Below are 16,266 nucleotides of genomic sequence, written 5' to 3' on the forward strand. Positions count from 1 at the left end.
AGCTGACATTTAGGTTGAGGTCTGAGACAGATAAGGAGCCAGCCATGGGGAGAGCGGAGCAAACAGCCGGCGTGCATCAGATAAGTGCTCTTGGCTACGAGGAACAGAGAACGCAGCTGCACACACCACAAGGAAGCTGTTGTCTCCTGGCCAGGGCCCTGAGGGGGCGGGCAGTGGGGTTAATGAATTGAAAATGGCACCAAGGACCTGGTCCTTTTCGTGTCTTTCTCTGCCATCCTCAGCTTGTTGACTTTGCTCTCCAACTGGTTCCCCTCCTGGTCCTCGCTGGCTGCAACAGCTCCAGGCCTCACAGCCAGGCATGGAGGCTCAAACAGGAGAAGAGGCTCTGTGTGTGTGTGTGTGTGTGTGTGTGTGTGTGTGTGTATGTTTACAGATGCATGAGCCCCATCGCATGTCCACTCATGTCGCAAAGGCCAGTGTTACAAAGCATGCCCGTGCCTAAGCCAATCGTGGGCAGGGGTGGGATTACGCCGATGATCTCAGCCAGCAGGCCCCATCCCTGAGGCGCACAGTTGTGGGGGGAAGGGTGGACACCGGGACAAGGTTAAATTCTGTTTTCAAGGAGGAGAGGAAGGCCTGCTCCAGCTTTCAAGGTCACCAATGACCTTGAGGCTAGGAAGAGCGGGGTGTGTTCAAGGGCTGGCTGGTGTGAGGAGGAGATAAGTCTGGATTGAGAGGGCCTTAGCGGGGCTTTTGAGTTTGATTGCAGGGTCATCAGAGAGCCCCTGGAGGGTTTGATTTTGTGTTCTAAGAGCTCTCTGCGATGTGCAGGGGGAGTTGAGGAGGCTAGAAGAGAGGCAGGAATCTGGCTGGGAGGCCACTGGAGGAGGGCGGCGTGTGGTGGGATTGCAGTTGCAACCTGTGCACCGAAGCACGTCCATTGTCCAAAGGCGGGTGGCCATGAGCAATGGTCCTGGCTCTGTGGGAGGGTGGTCCTAGGCTGCTTGGACACTTAAGATATTCCTCCAAGCTCTGACGAGGCTCTGCCATCCCCGAGTTCTCAAGACGGGCTCTGCACACCCGGGTGGTGTCTCCTCTGAGGACACAAGCTGCTGCCTCCATTGAGGAAGCGTTAGCACCGCTGACCTAGGGCTGAGGGAGCTGGGGGCTATGTGGCCCAGCCTCGTGTCCAGGCGGGTAGACAGGGAAGGCTCTGCACTTCAGACAAGGACCAGGGTCTCCCAGAAGCCACACACTCTCCCAAAACACCTTCTAGGGTGCATGAGTTTAAAAAATACCAGCACCGCCAAGGTTTGTCCATAACCGAAAGGGAAAGCATGTGTCTGCCATCGCTGCTCACATTTATCAACGTGCGTAGAGCTGGGATGCTAACACGCGTGCTTCGGCTCTTCCCTGTTTCGCATGCAGCGTCCGAGAAGGAAAGCTCCAGCACCTGCTGGCGCGAGACCTGGTTCCTGGGGACATCGTGTGTCTCTCCATCGGAGACCGGATCCCTGCAGACATCCGTCTCACTGAGGTGAGGGGCCCAGGCCCTGGGCGGTGGGACACGCAGGCGCTTAGCTTCTCGGAGGCGGACATTCTCTCACACACACCCGTGCACACACACGTACATGCACGCACACAGGCACCAAACAAGTCAGGGAGTCAGCTCATTTTAAGCACAAAGCTCCTCAAATTGTATTTCATATATCACGTACTCTCGTTTTAGCTATAAGCCTAACACACGCTGGTTGTGTGACCCTCTGGTTTTTGTAGACTGCAGCAGCAAATGAACCAGGGAGGGGTTGAGGAAGGGGCAAGAGTTCCTTCTAGAAACAGCCTCACTGATGTCAGAGAGACGGATAGCAGCTGCTGAGGAACGGGAAGGGAACCAGACTGATGAAGCATTAAAAGGAGCATAAGCTTTTTACAGTTGCTCGGTTTGGGGGCATGGGGTGTAGGCAAACTATTTGCCTAACCTTTGTGGGTGCCAGGGTGCCCCAGCTTCACAGAACAATGCCCGAGGCTCCGAGATAATCCTGGATCCTCGAGCAAAGGTGAAATCAAGTTCAGAGGGATCTGTTGCTGGGAGTAATCTATTTTATGACTCTTTCCAACGATGCCTAAGAATTGTTCAAAGCGTCTAGTGATAGAGAATTAAGCAGAGATTATCTGCCCCATTTATTTATTTTCTCAGGAACGGGAGGGTTAATAGATGCTGTTCAAAGGTGGTGTGATAGGAGGCGGCCAGGAGCCAACTCCTGGGCCTGCGTTTACAACATGCCGGCCAGGCTTTGAAGTCGAGGCAGGGCCAGAGGGCCACTCAGGCTTCTCTGCCCCTCTGCCCTGACTTTCAGATCTCCCGGTGGGGCTGGGACCAGGCCAGGGGGTTGGGGGGGACCAGTGGAGGGTAGAGGGGAAGGGGAGGAAGCGGTTGGGGAAGGCATTTTCTTTCAACCACATGCTGATGCCCCTGCCTACACCAGAATGGATTCCTCACCCTCCGCTCCTCCCTGTACGGGCATTCAGCACGCAGGTCTGGGGCACTGGGATCCCATTAGAGTAGCCATTGTCCCCCATTGTCCCCCGGAAAGCCTGGGAAACCACTCTGGCATTGTCCACTTCCCCACCCAGAGGGGGCACTGCCTCCCAACTTGGGGGTTCCAGAGGTACAGGGTTGGTCCTGACACTGGGCATCTCCACCATAGGTGCTATGAAGAGGCAGTGCTCCTCAGTGGTTAGTGCGCTGAGGCTGGGCGTTAGCCTGAGTTTGAACCTGATGCCTATCATTCACACGCTGTGTGACCTGCCGCAAGTTACTTAACCTCTCCGAGCCTCCGTTTCCTGATCTGTACAATGAGGGGGTGATAATGCCCAAAATGTGCTTGTAAGGATCAAGTGACTTCATAGATGCAAAGTGCTCAGAACAGTGCCTGATGAGTGCCCGGTGAGTGATGAGCACGTGTTAGATGTCAGGAGGCCCCACCAGCACCTGCCAGCATGTGACTTTGAGGGAGGGATTGGCCTCTCTGAGCCTCAGTCTTCTCATCTATCCAAGGGGATAATGTTCGATCCCACCTTGCAGGGTTATCAGGAAGAAGAAACAAGCTAAGACCTGCAGCCTACTTGGCGCAATGCCTGATGTGGGTTGGCAATCACCGAGAATTAGCTGCTCGTTTCATTGTTTATATTACCGGTCTCTGCAATAGTTCTTTAAAACAATTTTTTAAAACCCCAAATAACATCTTTACAACTTGCCTGGATTTCTTCCAGCCCTGCTTATATAAATCAATTATAACTGGTTATGTTGACACCATAAAGGTGTAATCCAAGCTACCACCTGTGAACACTCTACAGATTTCCTTTCTGGTATGTTGCAACTCAGTTGGACAACATACCAACAGAGTTGCAACACAGTGAATAGTTCTATCAGCTCTTAAGCTCTGAGATCCAGGAGAGTTTGTGTACATTTGAAGCCACTTAGGGCCAGGAAACAGCAGGCTCAAGAAAGTTCTTCTGGGTGGCTCAGCGGTTGAGTGTCGACCCATGAACCAGGAGGTCATTGTTCGATTCCTGGCCAGGGCACATGCCCAGGTTGCAACCTCAATCCTCATCATTGATGTTTCTATCTCTCTCTCCCTCTCCCTAAAAATCAATGAGAGAGAAACATCCATCAGCTGCCTCCTGCATGCCCCCTACTGGGGATCGAGCCTGAAACCCAGGCATGTGCCCTGACCAGGAATCAAACCGGTGACCTCTTGGTGCATCGAACCATGCTCAGCCAACTGAGCCACATTGGCCAGGCAATATCCAAATTTCTTAATGCCAAATGCAATTGGGTTCCAACCACACTTTTCACAAGTGCTATGTTGTATTCAAACTAGTCCCTCTACGTGTCCCCACATGGACCAAACTTCCTGCCTTGCCTGGGCCTTCTCATCATGGTAGAGCCCTATCTTCCAGTCAGTGCTCCCTGAGGGCAGGGGCAGCTCTCCTCCCCGCTATGGCTTCAGCACCGGGGGACAGCGTCCGCCTCTGTCCACTCCCACGACCCTGTACCCCAAAGGGTGAGCTGGTGTCTATGCTCCTGGCTTCTGTCCTTTTAGTGCTGGAGGCATGCTGGGAGAAGTCTTTTCTTTGTCTCCCCATCTCAGCTGCTCTGATCAAGTGTGTGGTTACCATGTTCTCCCACCGTCAATTGCCCAAATCGCCTTATTTCCCCTCCCTGGAGAGCCTGCCCTATTCACTCACCAAATGCCTGCTCATTCTGCAAGGTCTGCTCCAATCCCAGAACCCCCAGGAAGCCCTTCTCTTCCAGCTCATCCCCCCCACACCCCACACCACCCTCCACTTCCCACCCCCAACCTTCTACTGCAGATTAGGTCAATTAGATCATCAGATTGTCCCAGTTACATCTCTCTCAGCCAGTGGAGGGGTTTCCTTACTATTGTTGACTTATCTTTATTACAGTGTTACTTAAATGTGAACAAATATATAAGTTTGAAGTACAAATTCCATGTGCTTCAAACTTATACACAACTGTGAGCCTAAGCCAAATTTTCAAATCAAGTACAACTTATCCAAGTTATTGTCACTTCCCACTGGACAGTGTTTGGGGATGAAATCTCTGAGTGCCACTGGGATGGGTGCTACTTTCTGCTGCCCAGGCCTCTGGGTCAGCAGCCCGAGGTGCTGGGTGGCTCAGTTCTCCCATTCTTTCTTTCATTGTGGGTTAGGAACTGCCCCAGGAGATTATTTGACTTTCCCTTGATGCCCTGGGGATAAAAAAACAAAACACAGATGCAAACTAGATCAGTTGGTAGCTGTGTTTGACTTGAAATCAGGGGACAGAAATTAGAACATGATCTGAGATGAAGATAAATATGTATATTGGCTCCAAAGAGCCAGAGATTTATTCCTCTCTCACATCATGGAGTGTCCAGAAGTGGAGTGTCCCTGGGGTGGCCATCCCCTTCATGCTTGTAAGGTGGCTTCTGGAGCTCCAGGATAACAACACGAGGCAGGGGGGACGAGGAAGGTAAGAAGGGCAAAGGGGCCCCTCAGCTCCGCCACCTTCAAAGATCTTCTCCGGTACGACGGTGACGTTTTACGTCTTGTCTCTTTCTGGAGACACTGAGCTAGCCGAAGGGAGGCTGGGAAGGAGGACTGTGTGGTGGAGCACATCACCGCTCCCCACACCATGGGGCTCTGTTACGGAGGAACGGAAGATGGCATTTCACAGCAAGTGGCAGCCCCTGCCTTCTTGGGGACTGGGGCTCCATGGCATTGGGTATATTTTTAAAATATTGAATTAAAATTTTTTTTAAATCATAGAGGATTCCCCGGCTCCTATTTGAGAAATGCTGTGAATTTGCAGGAAGATGGCTCCTCTATCTAAGTGGGTCTTACATGTTCACATAACAGGGTCCTGAGGGGTTGGGCCATCCTATGCCCCTAATGCCCTCAAAAGTGCCTGTTAACAGTTCTGGCCACAGCAGACTCCCCTCTTGAGCGATACCTACTGGGTCTGTGGTTGGTTTGGAAGATGGTTGAGAGGGCAGTTTTTGAAAGCAAAGCCTTGGCTCAGCCTCTGCTCTGCCACTAAGTAGCTGAATAACCTTGAGCACTCACTGTGCCTCAGTTTCTCCACGGGAAAGATAATAGCATCTTTCATGGTGGGTGGGAGGATTAAGAGATAAGCTTGCTGGCACCTTCTTCCTGCTTTCCTGGAGAGAGAGAGAGAGAGAGAGAGAGAGAGAGAGAGAGAGAGAGAGAGAGAGAGAGAGAGAGAGAGAGAGAGAGAGACACAGAAGATATGAATGAGTGTGAGTCAAGGTCCATGTTTCTGGTGGTATGACCTTGGGCCATCACTGAATAACCTGACTCAGTGATGCTCAAACCTCACCGATTTCATGGGCCTCCTTCAAGGGGGGCAGCACGTGGAATGTTAGGTGAAAGGCACAGGTGCTTTGAAAGGTATATTCTAAATTAGCCATTGCCTATGTGTCTTCTTAGATGTTGTATTAAAACTTAAAATAACGTAAAAGAAGATACAAGGCTTTCCTGCTTTTTGAGAGGGGCCAGAAGTTCAAAGCTTCCTGGTTCTTGAGGCATCTCGGGTTGTTGTCCCCTGATTTCAAGGGATTCTATGCTGTCTGTTGGCAATTGTCATGAATGTGTTAGACACCGTTCTGTGCCATGAAAATCAGTGCACAGGGCGAGAGGGCAGATCCCACAGCCTTTCCCTCTGCTCCCCTAGGTCACAGACCTCCTGGTGGATGAGTCCAGTTTCACGGGAGAAGCTGAGCCATGCAGCAAGACGGACACCCCGCTGGCAGGCGAGGGGGACCTCACCACCCTGAGAAACATCGTCTTCATGGGGACCCTGGTTCAGTACGGGAAGGGGCAGGTGAGCCCTGGGGCACCCTGGAGGCCATGGCTTCTCTCACCAGCAGGCTTCCAGTCTCAGGCCTCACACTTCTCTCTCCTGAACCCAGGGAGTCGTGATCGGAACAGGGGAAAGGTCTCAGTTCGGAGAAGTCTTCAAGATGATGCGGGCTGAAGAGGTAAGGCGAGTGGGGGCTTTGGTTTTCTTGTGAGCTGGGGTTTGACATCTTCTTAGCTAGCGATGCCATTCCTACCCACCGGTTAGGAATGAGGATCATGTGGTTAATCATATCTAATAAAGAGGGGATATGCAAATTGACCATCACACTGCCACAAAGATGGCAGCGCCCGGTCCCCTCAGCCCTGCTGGAGTCCCACAGTCCTTTCAGCCCAGCTCAGGTGGGCAAGGAGTGGGTGGGGCCGGCAGGTGCATGTGCAGCCGGATCTGCCCTCAGACCCCCAACCACCCAGGGCTGGCTGAGGCACAGGCAAGCCTTGGATGGTGGCTGTCCAGCCTCCCAGAGCAGCCCACGGCTCAGGTAACCAGGGCCAGCTGAGGCTTGCGCTGCCGGCAGTGGCAGCATCAGAGGTGTGATGGGGGTATTGCCTTCCCCTAATCACCTCCTTCCTCTGAGGGCTCCATAACTGTGAGGGGGCAGGCCGGGCTGAGGGACCTCCCCCTCCAGTGCAGAAATTTTCATGCACCGGGCCTCTAGTGTGAGTATAATTTTTAAAAATTAATTTTTATTTTAAGACGTGTTAGGATTTTTGTTAAGATATAACTTACAGACAGTCAGGTGCACAGACATTACATGTAGAGGTCAATGTGCTTTTATATATGTGTACCCCTGTGGCATTGTCACTCTGCTCAAGATAGAAATGAGCCAGGCAGAAGCTGTGGAATGCTGCTGGGATGTCAGCTAAGAACCCATTGTTCCCATCCTTGCAGACACCTAAAACTCCTCTACAAAAGAGCATGGACAAACTGGGGAAACAACTGACACTTTTCTCGTTCTTCATAATTGGTGAGTGAAGCTTTTGCACTTGGTTCCCTGGGATTGGGGAGAGCACCCCAAACAGCCCAGCTGTCCCTTAAACAGCTTGCTGCTCACCTGGGTAAAGATGGGGGCTTGGGGTCAGAGACTCTCTGACAAAAGCCTTCTGTATTAGTCAGACAAGGCCAATTGCAGTAACAAGCAGCCCCTGCCTTATAGTGAGTTAACATGGTCAAAGTTTATTTCCTGCTCATATCATAGTTCACGGGCATATCCTTGGTCTAGCCCAGTGTTTCCCAAAGTGTGGTACACGTATCCCCAGGGGTACGGGAAGAGTTTGGTGGGGGTACGCATTGCACCGGAGTTTGGTGGGGATAAGCACTGCACTGTGCTTAGCTGCACCTAATTCTATATTCTCATGAGTATGAAGGGTACTCAGTGTTACGAAAATTGTAAAAGGGGTACACATATGTCAAAAGTTTGGGAAACACTGGTCTAGCCAAAAGGTTGGCGGCTGCAGGTCTAGTGGCTTTTCTGGAAAGCTCACCTTCAAATGGCAGCTCAGGGGCCCAGGCCCCCACTGCATCTTTGCTCTCTCTTCCTCTGGGTCCTTGGAGGCTGGTCATAATTCTAGCTAGCTCGAGAATACAGCGGCTTTTGTGGGAACATTTTAAGGCATAGGCCAGGAAGTGAAGCCATCACTCTTGTCCATTTTCAGTTGGTCAGGTGGAGTCATGCAGCCTGCCTATCGGCAAGAGAGACGGAAGCTGTGGTTTAGCCGTGAGCCTAGCCACATTGCTGTGCCTGGTCTTATACCTCATGGCTTTGGCAGCACACCACAACCAGCATCCACGTGATGCTGAGGCCCTGAACTCAGGTCTCACACCCAAACATCACTGTGCAGCTGCCCTGGTCCCCTCCCCACCTCCTCCTGCTGGCTCCAGCTTTTGCTTGGAGTCTGTGTCCTTTGTTCCCAGCTTTCAGGGCCACCCAGTGCTTTGCCCATAGTAGATGCTCAGCAAACATTTGTTTAGTTAAGGAGCTAATAAAGGAACAAGCAGCGATAAGAGGAAGGACTAGTAAATCTGGAGCCAGGGGAAGTTCTTGGGAGGATCAGCCATCTCTTCTGGCAGCAGCGCTGTTGTGCCTCTGGTCACCCAGATGCATGACTTCATTACATGAGTGTTTTATGACGCACTAGACTCTACGGTAGGTTCTGGGGCCACCAAGCTGAGTAAAACGCAGTCTTCCCTCTGAAAGGCCCCCTGGCAGATAGGGGAGAGACACCTGGACGAATATGAAGTGTGAAAGGAGCAGTGAATCTGGTGTGGGAGAGTTGGGAAGACTCCAAGGAGGAGGTGGCATTCAACCAGGTCTTGCAGGATGAGTAGGAGTTTGCCAAGTGACCAAAGAGGGGACTGGGAAATCCGGGCAGGGAAAAATAAGTTCAGAACTACGGAAGGTGTCTCCCAGTCCTTCACAGCCTGGCGGAGGTGGTGAACTTCGCAAAGTGGTGAAGAGGACGTGGCCTGGAGTCGGGGCTCTCCTTCTGTCGTGCCGGGGACAGACCCACTCCCCTTCCCTCCCTGGCCACCCCTCCCCAACACTCCAGTCTCGTCTTCTTTCCAAGTTTACGCTTTGGGCTAGCTGCTCGGAGTTTGCTAACTCACTCGGTTTACTGTTTTTAAGTAGCTCTATGCCCCTTTCCCTCCTTTCTGCCCTCCTTTGTCCTGGAGCGGTGATGAAAAATGATGAAAAATGGGTTTTAGTCTGCCAAGTCTGATGAGAGGGGGGCTCTGTGCTGTGAGAGGATGTGGGACTGTGGTGGCCAAGAAGACTGGGAGGAGGAGTGACACAGGGGAAGGGGGCTGTGAGCGCCACTTATTGGCCATCCTTGGAGTTGCTTGCTGCCCAGGCATCAGGGCAGATTAGAATGCCCAGAGGCATTTCACATTCCAAAGCAGGGATTGGATTTTGTGGCCAAACTGGATTCACCACCTGGTTTTATAATGGCCCACAAGCAACGAATATCTTTTATATTTTAAAGTGACTGAAAAAAATCAAAAGAATAATCCTATCTAATAAAGAGCTAATATGCTAATTAGGCTGAACAGCAGAACAACATCCGGACGACCTTCCGGACAAAGCCGGGGCTACGAGGGGCTGCGAGGGCCGAGCCCCTTACATGAATTTTGTGTGTCGGGCCTCTGGTATTTTGTAACATGAAAAGCATATGAAATTCAAGCTTCAATTCAGATTTCCGTGTTTATAAATAACATTTAATTGGAACAAAGCCACCCCCATTCACCTGCTGTCTACTGGGGCCAAGCTGAGTTACAACAGAGACCATGTGGCCCACAAAGCCCAAACTATTTGCCCTCTGGCTGGTTCCAGAAAAAGTTTTCCAACAGGTGCTCTGGAGGACTGCAGTGACCTGCAGGACACGGTGCTGTAATGGGCGCTGCCCTTTCTACTCCAGGAGCCTCAGGAACAAACAGCAATTAGATGTGCTTTAAGTTGTCAAGCAGGTAGTAGTCACAGGACTGTCCCCAAGATGAAATTGTTTATAAAAAAAATAAAAAGTTCCAAGTCAGGGGTCCTCCAAGGGCACTGCTTTGCATGAAGCTAAGTTAAACTATAGTTTAGTTAAATTGGCACGCGTGTGGCCAGCCCACAAAACCACTCAGACCTTTTACTTCATAATAACTATTTCAAGAATTGTTCCAGAGGAGCTGGAGTTTTGAAACCGAGTTCCATGGATCGCTAAGGACGCACGAATGGGAGATGCAGGGGAGCAGTGGTGCCCGGATAAATGTCTTAACCACTTTCCAGGGCAGAGGAGCGTTTGCCAATTTCTGTGGTGTCAATACTCTCAGATTGGCCAGTTTCAAGCTGCCAGCGTGAAGTTATTGAACATGATGTGTGGGGTGTGCGCATAGGCTTGTGGGAGCCCCTGTCTGCAAGCTGCAGCCTTCTGCAGGGAGGCCTGCGGAGGGGGTGCTTCTGATCCTGATGGGTAGGGCTCCAGACTCACTGCCCCAGCCCCATTTCTAACAGCTTCCGCCCTCCAATCTTTTGCTTCTGGGTCCATTTGGATTCCAACTAAGATTTCATTTGACTGCTGAGTTCTGTAGCTAATTATAGTATGAATAAAACAACAGCCATGGAACAAATCAGAAGTTGTGATCTCACATACACACACAGAGCTGATGATCTTTAGCAAATCCTTCCGTGTCCACAGAAATGCCACTCACCTTTCCATTCACCTTCCCACCACTCCCCATACAGTCACAGCAGCAGTTAATGGCTGGGCATTCGCTGTGGGCCAGGGGCTGAGCTAAGTACTTCAGATGTGCTGTCACCTCTTAAATCCTGAAACAACTGCTTGAGGGAGGCCTGGTCATTATCCCCACCTTACAGAGGAGTAAGCTGAGGCCATCCCAGAGGCCCCAGAACTGTTCTCCATGGCCAGACCTCTTGTGAACTTTCACGGATCCCAGCATGGCTCATGCCGCTTCTCGCCCTCAAGGGTCCACCTCTGACAGTCTCCATGTATGCTGAGCCTAACACAGGGCCTGGTGTTTAGTCAACATTGGGTAAATGATTGATGAGGGAGAAAATGGAAAAGGGAATGTATTTAATCACGAACATGGTGAGATAAAAACACTCAGAAAACTGGCTCATGTGCCCATCACGGAAGAGGCATCGTCAGCCACATCAGCCACCTCAGGGGCGTCCTGGAGCCGCACGGCCCTTGAGGATTGTTGGAATAATCTGTAGATGTCTACAACCGCCCAGAACCGTGGTCGGCAAACTGTGGCTCCCGAGCCACATGCGGCTCTTTGGCCCCTTGAGTGTGGCTCTTCCACAAAATACCACGGCCTGGGCGAGTCTATTTTGAAGAAGTGGCGTTAGGAGAAGTTTAAGTGTAAAACATTTGGCCCTCAAAAAAAATTTCAATCGTTGTACTGTTGATATTTGGCTCTGTGAACTAATGAGTTTGCCAACCATTGGTCCAGAACAATCTGGTTGTTTCTTTACTTGAGCTTTCTGGATCCTTTCTGGAACAAGTTAAACCATTCTTCTTTGTAGATACAAGGGTTTCTTAAAAAGGAAAAAGTGGTTACAAGTCCTTGAGATTATTAATCATTGCCCAGTGTCTCTTCTGTAAACTCTTAAAATGCTGTCATGCCTTTAGATGTTAGGGCAAGGGGGGGGGGGGGGGAGAGGGAGAGGGAGAGGGAGAGGGAGGGGGAGGGAGAGGGAGAGGGAGGGGGAGGGGGAGGGAGAGGGAGGGGGAGGGGGAGGGAGAGGGAGAGGGAGAGAGAAGGAGAGGGAGAGGGAGGGAGGGAGAGAGAGAATACACACACTTTTTGTTTGTTTTGGTCTCTTCTCTAGGCATCATCATTCTCACTGGCTGGCTGCAAGGGAAGCATCTTCTCAGCATGTTCACGATTGGGGTCAGGTAAGGGCTCCATGCCCCCCTCCCTTGTCAGTGCAGCAAGACAAGGCAGGAAGGTGGGGGCGCGGGAACAGTGTGGGGAAGGTGCATCCTCCTCACCTCAAGCACAGCCCCAAGAGTGCATTACCTGGCCGGTGGGGTGCCCAGGGGAAGCTTGCAAACAAATGAAAGCATAAGACTTGGACCTCCCTTTCCCGTCACTTCTTTGCCCGGGGGTTTGGATCTTTCTGGCTGATGGTGTGGACTCCAGAGCCTGCCTGCTGGGTTATATTCTGGCTTTCCCACTGCTAGTGGTGTGACCTTAGGCAGACTTTTGCACTTTCTGTGCCTCAGTCTTCTCCTCTGTAACATGGGAGTGAGGACACAGCCCCTCCTGCGGTCACGGTGAGGATGAGATGAGAACCCATGAAGGTTTCTGCACAGTGTGTGCTTGCTCCTAGTATTCCTTTGAAGCACCGTCTTGGTCCGTCTTTCCCGGGGGAATCATCTAGGTTGTAGGCACATCCCCAGTAGAGGGTGTTCCGGAGGCAGCTGATTGTTATTTCTCTCTCACTGATGTTTCTAACTCTCTCTCCCTCTCCCTTCCTCTCTGTAAAAAAAAAATCAATAAAATATATTTTTAAAAACACACACACACACACACAGAAAAAAACAAACAAACAAAAAAATGATGCTAGGGAAGGAAACCAGACACAGAGAGCACATACGCATAACTTTGTGTGAAATGTCCAAATTAGGCGACTCCATGGAGGCCGGAACCAGACTTGTGGTCCCAGGCTGGGCCGAGGAGGGACTGCTGACAGTTACAGGGATCCCCCTGGGGTGATAAGAATGTTCTGAACTCGATTTTGGTGATGGTTGCACAATGCTGACTCCACTATAAACCACCGAGTTGCATACTTGAAGCGGGTGAATTTGGGGGCATGTGAATTGCATCTCAGAAAAGACAACAAAGGAAAGCACGGAGCAGACCGTTAGGAGTGCTGCTATTCACCGGGTCCCTGAGCCTCTCGGGGTTACATAACACACCCGTGTGCAATGGTCGGTACAGTGAACCACAGTGCCGCACCTCGCAGGGGCCGGCACCCCGTCTGTGCTGGGACAGAGATGCTGCTTCCCAGTGCTGAGTGAGCGGTGTGGGCAGGAGAGCCCTGCTCCTAGGCCCGGGCGTGTCTCTGGCACATCGTCAAGCTTATGTGTGTGAACCTGACCATCAGCAAACAATAAGATGGATGCTGATGCTCCGGGTTCAGGAAGCTCTCCGAGCAGCCCTGGGCAGGGTCCAGCAAGAAGCAGGGCCAGGGAAGACATCAGCCCCCAGAGGGAGTGTTCCAGCGACAAGGCAGTCGGGCGGGTGATGGCAGGAGAGGTAGATTTATATTTTCACATTCTTTGATGGGCTCACTTCAAGTTGTTGAAATATTTAATTTGCAACATTTATGATTTGCTTAAATTATCACCTCTTTTGTAAGTGAATATTTTTCCTCTTAATGACTGCCTGTAATAGGCATTTGTAATATAGCCTGTAAAAATCCAAACTCGGAGCTTCCAATTTAAAATTTACAAAAATCACCCTCCCTGTGCTTGAGTGCCAAAGACCTCCCCAACGCAGTGAACTTTCCACTCCCGCCTTATAAGCCAAGGGAAGTCCTGCGAGCCAGACGGCTAAGTACTTCCAGGAAAAGAACAAAAAAAAGGCTTCCCTGTCCATCCCCCCTACCTGCCCAAGGCCATTCCCGATTTCCTCTCATTCATTCCACGGGATCTGGGGTAACTTACCGTTAAGAGAAAACTCACTGTTCATTTCACTTGTGACTCTGAACGGAGGTTTTTAGCAGAATTGAAGTCACTCGGGACCACCAAGTCGGAGTGTAGCGATGGCAGGATAGCCAGTGAGGAGATTCTTCAAAACAAATAAATGGGAGTCACCCTTTTAAACACGTTATCCTGTTCCCTCTGCCTCCAGAGACACTCAGGATGGCCCACGGTACACTTGCTTTTCCATTCTCATCTTTATCAGTTTGTGGATTCGTTTTTTGTTCCTCTGCAAGCTTCCCGGTACGGAAATCACCCTCCCCACGCCGCACAGGGGGGGAAGTCCCCTCATAACCCTCGCAGATGTTTGTTTAGTTAGCCTTACCAGCCTGAGCCATAAACCAAGCAAGCCTTCTTGCCATCCCCATGGCAACCAGGCACAGACCCTCAACCAGTCAGTCGTCCTGGTTTCTATAGCTGAATGCTCCATTGTCTCCGGGCAAAAGGCCACCATCGTTACTGTGCTTCTTTGAGTCTAATATGTACATCCTTTTTCACATTTTAACTTCTCTGAAGTCAGACTTTGCGACAAAGCACTGTGTGGCTGATGAATCGGCGGTATTTTTTTCTCTGAGCAGTACACAAGATGGCGGTGTCCTTCACCAGCAGTCTTGTCTCAGAGCGGATGAAATACGTTAGCTGTGTGTGGCTGTGGTTGAATGGGCCTGCTCAGCTAGGCTTTCTGATGACTAACCAGCCGCACAGAGCTCTCCTATGTGCTAGGCCAGTGCGGGTCGAGACTCCTGCCCTCTATTCACTTGTGAGTTCGTTCACTCAGCAAATATTGACTGAAGGCTGCAGGGTTCTGCTGGAGGTTCCCGTGCAGAGGGTGGCCCTGGTGGGTGTGGCGTGGTGACGCTTACTGCACAGATCTGCACAAAAGGACCCTCTCCTCCGCTCATCTCCAGCCTCCCCCATCAGCCTGAGGTCAGCTGGTCATTATCCGGCCCCCTGCCCTCGGTCAGGCCAGCCCAGGAATGGGGGATGGAGGAGCAGTCAGCCCCAATGCTCTGGAGCCAAACTGAGGCAAGAGAGAGCCCCTTCTTGGCATACAGGGACGATGCTCTAACCAACCTACTACACATTGACATCCTGCCCACAGGAAGGGGATCCATGTTCACAATCCCAGTTCAGATTCCCAAATACTAGAAGCTCATTGGTTCAGCTTGGAACACATGGTCTCCTCTAATCCAGCCAACCGTGGCTACGGGAAAGCGAGGTCACACAGTGAAGGATTGGAGGGATGGTAAAGAAGTGAGCAGATACCCCAAACAGGTCTGCTAAAGGCATAGCCGTGTCACTTTGCCTCCCTCATTTTAATTTTCTGTCTAGCTTCCCTACCAGGCATGTCTAAACCATTAGACCAATGAGAAGTGAAATTTAAGGGAGAACCCACTGGAGCAAAAAATTCCACTTCCTACTAATTGCCTTCCTACTAAATTCCTTTCCCAGGGCCCAGAAACTTTTCTCTTTAATAAATGAGAACCATTTAAACGCAGAAGCACTTAAAGAGGCAAGACAGCTGGCAGGCTAATTCACACTAAAATGTGGATGTCTAATAGATGAAATCCCTCCCCAAACGCAGGAGTGTGTGTGTGTGTGTGTGGGGGGGGGGGGGGTTGGGGTTCAGCACAGTGGATGTTAGAGAAGGCGGCAGGTGCATCATGGGATGGGGAACAGAGAACAGAACAGAAACTTTGGGGACACTAGAGACAAGTTTCACCAAGTGAACATGTTGTCATTCCCAGTTGGAACTTGTATCATTCTTAAGTACATTTAAATGTGACCCATTTGGCCTTTCGATCCAGCCTGGCCGTGGCTGCCATTCCTGAGGGTCTGCCCATCGTTGTCATGGTTACGCTGGTCCTGGGAGTGCTGCGGATGGCCAAGAAGCAGGTCATTGTGAAGAAGCTACCAATCGTGGAGACTTTAGGTGAGGGACCCCAGCCGGCTGAATCCTTAAAAACTGGGTTGAATGGATGTCTTGGTGCCATGTTCATTCGATGTGGGCATTTCATAGGCCTGAGAGTTGGTGGCAATGAACTGCTTTTTTTAAAATTTTATTTTTTAAAATAAACTGTGCTGTTTCTCCGGCCAGGCTGCTGCAATGTTATCTGTTCAGATAAGACGGGGACCCTGACTGCCAACGAAATGACTGTCAGCCAACTCGTAACGTCTGATGGGCTCCATGCCGAGGTGAGTGCTGTGTGAATTACAAGGTTCAAGACAAGGGTGTGTCCTGCCAGACCCTTGCCTTCCTGAAGAAAGCACCGGAGTGTTCTAGAAAACACGGGGAAAGCAAACGGGGGTTATATTGTGCAAATTCCTTGTTACCAGTCGCTGCAAGGAACATGGCTGACTTAAGATAGCCATCTTCCTTTTTTATTATCTTTAATAATGAGCACATTATAAAGTTGAAAAGCTAGAGGACTCTTACCAGTAATCTCCCAAGGTACACTCACCGCTGAGTCCATTAGGGCGTTGAGTCTCTCCTGCGGGTCAGCACAGTGGTGAGCTCCCGGAACGTGCAGTTCTGTATCTTGCTGCTTTTTTCACAAAACCTTCCATACCACGGGGTCAGCCGTGCCAGGCCTGGGCCAGCGCCTACTTTTGCAAATACAGTGTGTTGGCACACGGCCACCCCTT

General features: G+C 50.9%; 1 protein-coding gene across 1 annotated transcript in view; it reads left to right on the forward strand.

The window, feature by feature from the left end:
* ATP2C2 (ATPase secretory pathway Ca2+ transporting 2) overlaps positions 1-16,266 on the forward strand; it is a 54,744-nt gene that overhangs the window by 23,285 nt on the left and 15,193 nt on the right. The window contains exons 7-13 of the mRNA XM_084905556.1: positions 1,390-1,498; positions 6,221-6,370; positions 6,459-6,527; positions 7,298-7,373; positions 11,742-11,808; positions 15,429-15,553; positions 15,719-15,816. Coding sequence (XP_084761682.1) covers positions 1,390-1,498; positions 6,221-6,370; positions 6,459-6,527; positions 7,298-7,373; positions 11,742-11,808; positions 15,429-15,553; positions 15,719-15,816 — 694 coding nt within the window. The remainder of the gene's footprint in view (positions 1-1,389; positions 1,499-6,220; positions 6,371-6,458; positions 6,528-7,297; positions 7,374-11,741; positions 11,809-15,428; positions 15,554-15,718; positions 15,817-16,266) is intronic.

Source organism: Pipistrellus hanaki (assembly GCF_964339955.1).
Source record: "Pipistrellus hanaki genome assembly, chromosome: 15".
Classification (NCBI taxonomy): Eukaryota; Metazoa; Chordata; class Mammalia; order Chiroptera; family Vespertilionidae; genus Pipistrellus; species Pipistrellus hanaki.